Genomic DNA, 11,595 nt, shown 5'->3' on the forward strand with positions numbered 1-11,595 from the left:
ACTTAAGGGGCTAATCAGATTTTGTCTGGGGCCAGGGCAGTGGCCCCGCCCCTAGATCCGCCTGTGTTTCCATGGGTTTATTTTCAACATGCACATTTGGAGAGATTGAGTCAACACAATGGGCAACATTTTTTCTTGTGTTAACAAAAATATTTCAGAATGTAAATAATAAACAGAGCGTAGTTACTTGCTGGGGTTGATGAAGTTTACGTTTTCGAGACTCAGCCATTAAGTGCTTAATTGTGTTATGCAGCACCCCTGACTGGTAGCATCTTTACAAGAGTGGAGCTTGATTTTCTCCAATCAATCAAAGATGAAAGCTTTAAGTGTGATGGTCTGACAGTGTTGGTTGTTAGGAGTCACATTGTTTCTATATCTAGAATTTTTCTGGTGGTCATTATGTTATCAAAGTCTTACTGTCTGGATCCTCTGCCAGGACTCCCTACTACACCCTAGACTGACAAAACCCTGTTTCAGCATCTTTTCCCTCGTTTCAGCCTTCTAGAGCACTGACTAATGTGTGGAAAAACCTCCATGAGAGATCTGGGGTCACTATGAGCTTCAATCCAACTTCTTTTTCATTTGTTTTTTTTTTTCTTTCTTGCTCAGATTCATGTTCAACATAGAATGCACTGTTTTGAAAAGTACATTTGAAATATGAGCAACTTTCACAGAATGTAAATTTAAGAGTTTGTGCTTCTGTACTTCAACTTGAGTAAAGATTTTTAACAGGATATTTTTAGAAAAGTAATCACACATTTACTTGATAAATGAATTTATGTACTGCTTCCTCTGGTCCCTGCTTAAGGTTTCATACTGTCAGAGTTTTTGTACAGGATGTGAAGAATTACTGTCACTGTGGCTGCCTCTCTCCCAGCAGGCACAGTAATAAACTGCAGAATGGCTCATCTTCAGTGTGTCCACTCTCAGATCATAAGCATTAGACCTCCTGTCCACTCTCACACTGAACTCTCTTGCCTGTGGATGGTTGGGGTCAAATGTGAGGCCACTGCCATCCTGCTTAACGTAGAGTATTCTTTTGAGAGCTTCACCGTCTTTCTGCTGGTACCAGTGGATGTAGTCAGTGGTCAGATCGGTCACTTTGCAGCTGATAAACACTCTTTTGCCTGCTGGCTTTGTCCAGAAGAGTTCACTTTGCTCCACTGTCAGTCCCAGCACAGCTACTGTAATCAACATTAAACTGGAAATCAGTCATTATAAAAGCTTACGGTTTGTTGAAATCACATGTAATGACCTTGTTTGATATTGTACTCACCTTGAGTCAATGAGAAAAGAATAATAAACATATCAATAAACATCTTTAACTGGAGTGTTAAACACAAAGCTGACTTTTACACACTTTCATGCAGAGTTATCAGTTTCAAAATATCTCTGCTATAAAACAGTGCTGATGTCATTTCCTGTGGGTGGAGCAGCAGTAACGGTGTGTGTTCTTTAATTGGCCACTCCTGCACTGAAAGAGGAGTGTGCTGAAACCAGCTGCTCTCTGTGCCTCCAGCTGTCCTCACACCACAGTTCACAGACTAATTCCTCCATAACACAGTGCTGCACAAAAATGAATGTGGGGTTTTGTTTGTTTTTTGTTTGTTTATTTTAAAATATATATTTTGCTGTATTTTTTTTATTGTTGGAAGGCCACAGGTGTTTAACTAACTGACGTGGTGCGTGAAAAAAGTACTTTTATTAAGCAAAATTCAATCCACCTTACATGTTTTGTGTGTGCATCCCTTGCCTTTATTTTACTTTTAACTGAATATTTATGAAATTTTTACCTTAATTTTTCTTAACCCTGAACCCAACACTGCCTTACCCTAACCTACAACTCAAACCAAAGATTTCAGATCTGTTAGTGTATCAGCTACATTTCGAGCAGGTAGGAGAAGAATGAAAACTTGAAGAAAGAACCAGTGAAAGCGTCATTCTTTATTTCAGTCATTTTCTTTGTTCGAAGAGTGTGTAGATAAAGGAGAAACCAATAATTCTGCTGGAGTTCTAGGTGACCAGGTAGCCAAATATAAACATATAAAACTGTTTAGGTGTGGTGGTCAGAGTGATTAGTACTTCTGTTTAAATTAAGTAGGTCTAGTGTTTTTATTTCTAATCAACATTAGAATGAGTATTGAAGAACTTTCAGGTTTCAGTCTGGCAGAGTTATTGTAGAGGATGTGAGCAGTTTGTCTCACTGTGGCTGCCTGAGACCCAAACCCAGCTGGCACAGTAATAAACTCCTGAATGGCTCAGCTTCAGTGCATTCACTCTCAGAACATAATTATCATTCTGTAGCTCCACATTGAAGTCTGTTGCATCAGGAACATCAGCATTATGAACAGGGCTAGTACCATCTTTCTTAACATAAAGGATCCTTTTGAGAGCTTCACTGTCTTTCTGGTGGTACCAGTGGACATAATTGCTATCGCCCAGTCCGGTCACTATGCAGTTAATATAAGCTCGTTTGTTCTGTGACTTTGTCCAGGAGAGTTCAGGTTGCTCCACTGTCAGTCCCAGCACACCTACTGTAATAAACATTAAACTGTCAATGAGACATTCTAATATTATTACTCAGATTCTTACTTCATAACCATAAAGACTCATATCGATATGTTACTTACCTACAATCACTGAGAGGAGAACAGCACACACATCTATAAACATCTTTCATTTAGTTGTGAAATGAAGTCTGTTCTTCATAAAACGCTCTTGACTGCACCTTCACTCTGTGTTTGTGTGAATTGAGCTCTGTAATCTACAACATAAATCTCTCAGCTATGACTCGGTGATGTCATTTCCTGGATATCAGTCAGCATTCTGTATCTAGTGGCCTAAAACTGTTTGCTTCCACCATGTACAGTAGAGTGCATGTATAATAATGTGAATATTGTTGGCTGTGTTCTATGTTAACTGCAGTGGGAGATGCATGGCAGCTGTTAGTTGCTGTTAGGAAGCTCCTGTGACTGCAGCAGCAGATGCTCTCTGTAGAATAAGTGTTATTAAGGCAAAGTTATGCACTTCTCGCCCCCTTCTGGCAAACTGCTTGGTCTAACATGGATTGAAACTGTAAATACCATAGTACAGGGTGTCCCAAAAAAATTGACATCATTTGAGATGTGAATATCTGAGTAACTACATGTCCTAGGCAAACAAAATTAAATAGGCTTCATGTTGAACATTACAAGACTTATTTATCAAAATTCGAACAAGAAATTCAGAGGGATGTAGATTTTATAACCAATTTCACAAAGCTTCACAAATGTAATATCTTCTGATACTGGTGGTCGTCCAGATCCCTTTGCCCTGCACAGACATGTGCCATGTCCAAATCTGCTTTCCAGTTTGTGCATTTTTATTTAATTTTCTCAAAAATGCATGCTGCACACTCATTTGACTGTGTGTGAGCATATTCTAACACACAAAATGCCTTTTCATTTCTAGTGAATGCCATCCTTCAACCTGAAAAAAAAAACATTAAAAATTAAACTTGGTTAGTTTTTTACATATTTTGTTAAAATTTGAGATCATTTGAGGTCAATGACCCTTCCTTCTAACAAGAGAAGGTGACCCAAAATGTACCAGACTGGACCCTCTCACTGTGTAGGTTCAGCATTCAGGCCTGGTTGATGCTGTTGGTGTGCAGCACACATGCACTCACCCACTTGTGGAGAATATGTTGAAGGATGAGTCATTTTTTCTTTTTTAATCATCACAATTTTGTGGATACGTCTTCTGTCTGTTACAGCATGTTTTCCCTCGTTGCGGCCTTCTGGAGGACTGACCAAAGGCGACACACACATCATCCGTGTGGAGAGACTTCTGTAAGAGAATAGAGGTCACTGTGAGCTTTACCCCACGACACCACTGACAGTCCAATGGAAAGGTGGAGACGGTTTCACATACATGAACTCATACGCCTGTGTAATGAGTCTGTTCTTCAGACTATCATCAGACAAAGCCTGACCAGGGATACTGTAAGAAAGGTAAACATCTGAAGCTTATGCAGTGTCCCTGTGATTAGCACTTCAGTTTGAAATCTATTGTGCTTTTATTGAAATCAAGAATGAAATGGATGTGATTCTCACTGTAGTTTGGTTTGCTGTAGGTTTAATGAATCCCTTTTACAGTCTACTACTTTCTTGTTGTTTAAATAATTATATGGACACATCTTACTGCACTAATGAGAAAGAAACAAAAGTGCTGCCTTGCACTACTATAGAGTGTATACAGTGGGGCAAAAAAAGTATTTAGTCAGCCACTGATTGTGCAAGTTCTCCTACTTAGAAAGATGAGAGAGGTCTGTAATTTTCATCATAGGTACACTTCAACTATGAGAGACAAAATGAGAAAAAAAAATCCAGGAAATCACTTTGTAGGATTTTTAAAGAATTTATTTGTAAATTATGGTGGAAAATAAGTATTTGGTCAATAACAAAAGTTCAACTCAATACTTTGTAACATAACCTTTGTTGGCAATGACTTTTATACAGATAACGAGGTCAAACAGGTGCCATTAATACAGGTAACGAGTGGAGGACAGAAAAGCTTCTTAAAGAAGAAGTTACAGGTCTGTGAGAGCCAGAAATCTGGGTGACCAAATACTTATTTTCCACCATAATTTACAAATAAATTCTTTAAAAATCCTACAAAGTGATTTCCTGGATTTTTTTTCTCATTTTGTCTCTCATAGTTGAAGTGTACCTATGATGAAAATTACAGACCTCTCTCATCTTTCTAAGTAGGAGATCTTGCACAATCAGTGGCTGACTAAATACTTTTTTGCCCCACTGTATATACAGACAACATATTAGGGCTGATGTAGGACATGGACTACAGAATATGAGACAAATATGATTTACTTTTTTGCTTTATAAGGCCACTGATGGCAGAGAGAGAGAGAGAGAGAGAGAGAGAGAGAGAGAGAGAGAGAGAGAGAGATACCAGAGGTTCATTTTAAGCAGCACAGATGTTGTCTGTTCTGGAATTTTCATGTTGCACTCTGTCAGTTATTGTAGAGGATGTGAGCAGTTTGTGTCACTGTGTCTGCCTGAGACAGAATACCAGCAGGCGCAGTAATAAACTCCTGAATGACTCGACTTCACTGCATTCAATCTCAGAACATAATTATTTTTCTGTAGCTCCACAGTGAAGTCATTTGCTTCAGGATGGTCAGCGTTACGAACAGTGCTAGTACCATCTTTCTTAACATACAAGATCCTTTTGAGAGCTTCACCATCTTTCTGGTGGTACCAGTGGACGTAATTGTTGCTCTGTAGTCCGGTCACTTTACAGCTGATATAAGCTCTTTTGCTGTTTTGCTTTGTCCAGGAGAGTTCAGGTTGCTCCACTGTCTGTCCCAGAACGCCTACTGTAATAAACATTAAACTGTCAATGAGACATTTTAATATTATTATTCAGATTCTTACTTCATAACCATAAAGACTCACATTGATATAATACTTACCCACAATCGCTGAGAGAAGAACAGCACACACATCTATATACATCTTTCATTTAGTTGTGAAATGAAGTCTGTTCTTCATAAAATGCTCTCAATTGCACCTTCACTCTGAGTGCACATGAACTCCAGTGTTATCTGCAGCATACATTTCTCAGCTGTGACTCAGTGATGTCACTTCCTGGATATCAGTCACCATCCTGGTTCTTCTAAAGCAGTTTACTGAAGATGTTTCTTAATAACAGAGTCAACAACAGCAACAATACAACCACTGTCTCTGTTAAATAATAAAATTAGGGCTCTTGAGTTCTGTTTATTCCTGTTAACTTAAAACATAAGTAGATTTAAACTCTGGACTTCAGGTGGGTTTGAAAATAAAGCCCTTTCCTTTGAGTTTACACACATATAATTAGTAAGTTTCAGTTACAAAAAAGGAAATAATAAGGGATTCTCAGTAATAACAACTTTCAGCAGCACTTTTCATTTCCCTCTAAGATTTATCAACTGTAACGAACACTGGCTGAAACTTTGCCCTAGGTTAGTGTTTCTAACGTATCAACAACCCAAAGTTAAGGGCCTTTTGGCTCCAGCAAGTCTGGAGTTGAGGTGTAAATCTGTCGGCTTAACACCCCCCAACCCCAGACTCAGTCAGATTTACAGCTGAAACAGGAACCAGCACCCCTCTCCCTTGACCTAGAGGGCAACAGGACAACACCTCCTTGGAATATTGCCCACATGGCCCTCCAAAGTCCTGTGGACAACTTTATCTTAAATAACAGAAAGTACATTTCTAAGGTATATGTCCACTCCAAACTGCAACCATTCGTTAGAACTCTTTTTAACTAAACTAGACATACCAAAACTGAACTCGTACGACTTTGGGCGGCAAAATTCCAATTTTTTTTCCCTAGGGATCTCAAGCATGGACCCACAGCACCCCCAAGGGGTGAAACCGCAAATTACCACATCACCACCGTAAGGACTTGTGCTTATAAGGAACACGAGAAACTTCTTGCTTTGTCTGCTTGATTATCAACATTTATATAATCTGTAAGCAATACTACGTGTTTTATTAATCTTGTTGTTGGGTAGTACCTAAATATTACCTGTATCTTTTTCTACTGTTAAGTGCTAGAAATACATAGTGTATAACTTTGATAACAGACAGAGACAACCACTTCATTGTAATGAATTTAGACCATTTATGAATATGTATCCTGAATCTGGTTTTCTTTTCTTTCTTTTGTTCCTTTTCTTTCGCAGTCGATTTTATTTCTTCATGCATTGGGTCATATTCAGATATTATAGGCAAATATTACCTGAGTTCTTTAACATGTGTTGTGTATCAGGTAACAAGGGTTAAACTCTCTCTTATAAATATACCTGAATATCCTAGTTGTTCATTCCTTGATTTTATAAGTTAAACCAATTTGATGATATAAGAATGTTTCTTTTTCTTTGTTTAAAACTAACTGAAACAAAGAAGGCAGTGATTCTGGGGAAGGCGTTCCTAAGATTATGCACAACCAATCAGCGTTGGAAACAATGAATAGCTAGTTAACCGTTAGGTGAGGAGAACCTATCAGCACTCTGGCTCCACCTCCAAAGGGTAGGGCCTCCAGCCGAGCAAAACCAGAGTGCACCGCAAATTTGAATAGAGATTCCTGCATTCGGAACAAAGAATAGCTAAGTTTGTGCCGGGCCTTGGTCAGAAAGACAGGTCAGAAGTATTAGAACGCTAAATTTTCAGATCTGAAACCTGTTTGTTTTGTAACTTGCCTGTTTGTCTACACACCTTAAGTTTAAACCACCCTCAGAGAAGAAAGGTGGATATTTCTTGTCTGGCCAGGGAGGATATATCCATAACTTTCGAATCTGCTAAAGAGAGGTAGTTAGTTAAATTAGTACCACCAGCCTCAGAACCCTGATTGCAACCTGAACCTTGCCAGTGGAGTGGGAGCGGTTCTGACGCCACGGAGACCCAGCATCGCACCCAGAGCCATGCACTGATCTGTGAACAGATCGACCATCGAAAGGCTGCCCAAGCTCCACCATCAGACGGCCACGAGACGCCTCCGCCCAATCACTGACAGAAAGGTGCGTGCCCGCACGGAGATGCAGCATCCACGGCCAGCGAGGAGAGGAACCACCGCGTGAGCTCCAGCCTTCGGTCGAGTCTGTCCTGAGACGACCCCGCCTGAAGTCAGCCCCTGACTCCAACGTAAGCTGGTTCCATCAATTTGCAGTCAGGGCCCTGACGCCAATTTATTTAATAAGAGAACTTTTATAGGTACATCCAGCCATATAGTTATTCCCCTCCATACTTAAGTTAATTCTCTAGAGGCTCTCCTAAGCGACTTCCCAAACCACACTGCCTCATACCATTTAGCCGTGAATCACTCTAACTTACTCGAGCTATTTTGTCTTTCATTACTATCACTTTGTTTTGTTTGGTTTTCTGGTTTTATTTTCTATTGTTTATCATTGAATGTAGTCCAAAAGTAGTTGATATTTAGCCAATAAATTCCCTTTTCTGAAGCATCCTTGGTGCGAGCGTTTCTCTCTCTTGCCCTGGTCTGTAGACTTCAAATAAATCCGGGTTTCCTCACACCCTCACATAAGGTTCTAGCAATAATAATATTAAAAATTGCAAAACCCGTTACACAACCAATAAAGATGTTCAAAATAAAGTGGCTTCGTCAGTCAAATAAGCCAACTTAAATAGAAGCAGAGTAAATTTTGTAACACTTCATTATTCATATATTTACATTAAATTAGTGGATCTAATTAATGCCAGCAGTTATTGCTGTTTCTGATGTGACTGTGCTGTGAGAGTTCACTGTTTTGGAAAGTGAATTTGAAATGTGATTTTCGGAGCAGCTTTAACACAAAGAAAATTTAAGGGTTTGTGCTTCTGTACTTCAACTTGAGTAAAGAACTTTTAATATTTATCGGGATATTTTTAGAAAAGTAATCAAACTTTTACTTCAGTAATGAATTGTGTACTTCTTCCTCCTCTGGTCTCTGCTTAAAGTTTCATACTGTCAGAGTTTTTGTACAGGATGTGAAGAATTACTGTCACTGTGGCTGCCTCTCTCCCAGCAGGCACAGTAATAAACTGCAGAATGGCTCATCTTCAGTGAGTCCACCTTCAGATCATAAGCATTAGACCTCCTGTCCACTCTCACGTTGAACTCTCTTGCCTGTGGATGGCTGGAGTCATATGTGAGGTCACTGCCATCGTGCTTAACGTAGATTATTCTTTTGAGAGTATCACCATCTTTCTGCTGGTACCAGTGGATGTAGTCAGTGGTCAGATCGGTCACTCTGCAGCTGATAAAGCACTCTTTTGCCCTTTGGCTTTGTCCAGAAGAGTTCACTTTGCTCCACTGTCACTCCCAACACAGCTACTATAATCAACATTAAACTGGAAATCAGTCATTATAAAAGCTTATGGTTTGTTTGAAATCACATGTAATGACCTTGTTTGATATTGTACTCACCTTGAGTCAATGAGAAAAGAATAATAAACATATCAGTAAACATCTTTAACTGCAGTGTTAAATACAAAGCTGACTTTTACATACTTGGATTTTCATTTTCATGTGAGTTACCAGTTAAAATAGTGCTGATGTCATTTCCTGTGGGTGGAGCAGTAGTAACAGTGTGTGTTCTTTGATTGGCCACTCCTGCACCTGCTGCTCTCTGTGCCTCCATCTGTCCTTATATGAACCACAGTTCACAGACTAATTCCTCCATAACACAATGCTGCACAAAAATGCTTCAAATTTACTCTGTGTAATATGTATTCATTCATTTATTTATTTATGAATTATACATTTCATTGTATTTATTTTGACCCTGAAAGGCCACAAATGTTAAAATAACTGAAGTGAAGTGCTTTTGTTGTTTTAATAAAGTCAACTGTACATGCTGTAAAAGTGCTTTCCTTGCTTTCAGTTACTTTTAACTAAATATTTATGAAATTTATCTGTTTTTTCCTAACCCTGAACCCAACACTGCCTTACCCTAACCTACAGCTCAAACCAAATCCAAAACCTAAACCCAACCCTGGTTCTGCACCTAACTTTGATGCTAATTCTTCCCTGACCCCTAACACTGCTGAGAGTCTCACCAGAGAGTTTGTTAATAATTTAAACAACTGTAGATGATCTTTAGGGGGCTGTCCAAATAAGGTGGGCTTTAAACTATTCCAGTTATTTTAGCCATTTTATCAGAGTCTTTAAGCATCATTTGACTTGTTATGAGACAGCATAGATTTACTCAACATTCATTGTGATTTTCACAACATGGTTATACTTTTATTTCAGATCTATTAGTGTATCAGCAGGTAGATAACTACTGAAAGCTTGAAGAAAGAAACAATGATAGCTTTATTCTTCCTTTGTTGGATGAGTGCAGATGAATGAGAAGCTAATAATTCTCCTGGATTGGAGTTCTAGGTGACAAGCTAACAAAAGGTAAACATATAAAACTGTTTAGGTGTGGTGGTCAGTGTGATTAGTACTTCTATTTAAAATGTGTAGGTCTAATGCATTTATTTCAAAGCAACATTTGAATGAGTATTGAGGAACTTTCAGTTTGCACTCTGGCAGAGTTATTGTAGAGGATATGAGCAGTTTGTCTCACTGTGGCTGCTCCAGCAGGCACAGTAATAAACTCCTGAATGGCTCAGCTTCAGCGCCTTTAATCTCAGAACATAATTATTACCATCCTGTAGCTCCACATTGAAGTCTTTTCCATCAGGAAGATCAGCATTATGAACGATGCTAGTACCATCTTTACTAACATAAAGGATCCTTTTGAGAGCTTCACCGTCTTTCTGTTGGTACCAGTGGACATAATTGTTGTTCTGTAGTCCGGTCACTTTACATTTGATATAAGCTCTTCTGTCCATTTGCTTTGTAAAGGAGAGTTCAGGTTGCTCCACTGTCTGTCCCAGAACACCTACTGTAATAAACATTAAACTGTCAATGAGACATTCTAATATTATTATTCAGATTCTTACATCATAAACATAAAGACTCGATATCGATATGATACTTACCTACAATCACTGAGAAGAGAAAAGCACACACATCTATAAACATCTTTCATTTAGTTGTGAAATGAAGTCTGTTCTTCATTAAATGCTCTTGACTGCACCTTCACTCTGTGTTTGTGTGAACTCTGCAGTGTAATCTACAACATAAATCTCATTGCTGTGACTCAGTGATGTCATTTCCTGGATATCGGTCAGTATTCTAGTTCCTCTAGAGTAGTCTATTGAAGAGGTTGTTTGATGCTGGCATATGCAGAATATAAACTGGGACACTGGTGGTCCATCACCCAAAGTCCTAAAGACCTAAAACAGCATAACAAGCAGTGATTGACATCAGAGAGTAACAGTGTTCTGTGTTATGGTTTAAGTTTCAAGGTTGGTTACTTTTTGTGCTCAAGCTGTTTGAACTTCAATACCATTTACCTGATGTATCAAGCTGAACTGGGTTTGTTCTGCCCTGAAATCAGTACTGTTTACTCAACAGGACATGCTTGAAGAGATATTTCAGTACATGTTAACAGTTAAGAATGCTGGCTGATGTCACTTATGTTTAAGTCTGTTTCCTTCCACAGATACAAGTTACTGCCAGTTATTTTTCTTAGTTATTTCCATGTATTTGTTACAGAGAGGTGGTATTGTGTCGCTATGACTGCAAACATCAAATGTATGTCACTCTTCTTTCATGAAATGAAGCCATATATATTTTAGCACTTGTTTTCTTTACTGCTGGAGTACAAGATGAAGTAAATAAAGGTACATATACATTTCAACAGAGTAATATGTGTTTATATTGTTGATGCATTTGGAACATGAATGAAGTGCTGGGTGGGATCAGCAAATGAGCAAACTTGGAGAGTCTATGAGAAGGCATAGGTGAGCACGGGGCTCACCTATGTCTTCTCATAGAGTTATCTGGCTGTATTTCTAATTTACCTTACTGTAAAAATGATGTAAACTGTGTGTTATTCTTTACTAACCCTGGATTAAAGAACTGAAATGATGTAGATGCAGCTCTGTGAGGTCTGGTGGGATCTGACTGAGCTTGCAGTAGTTTTTGTACAGAACT

General features: G+C 38.8%; 1 gene segment (V, D, J or C); it reads right to left on the reverse strand.

Annotated features, from left to right (window-relative positions):
* Nucleotides 1-819: 819 nt before the first annotated feature.
* LOC118825369 lies at nucleotides 820-1,319 on the reverse strand. The segment is given in 2 exon segments: nucleotides 820-1,184; nucleotides 1,277-1,319. Coding segments are annotated over 2 exon segments (408 nt in total).
* Between the last annotated feature and the right edge of the window lie 10,276 nt (nucleotides 1,320-11,595).

This window comes from Colossoma macropomum, unplaced genomic scaffold, assembly GCF_904425465.1.
Source record: "Colossoma macropomum unplaced genomic scaffold, Colossoma_macropomum, whole genome shotgun sequence".
Classification (NCBI taxonomy): Eukaryota; Metazoa; Chordata; class Actinopteri; order Characiformes; family Serrasalmidae; genus Colossoma; species Colossoma macropomum.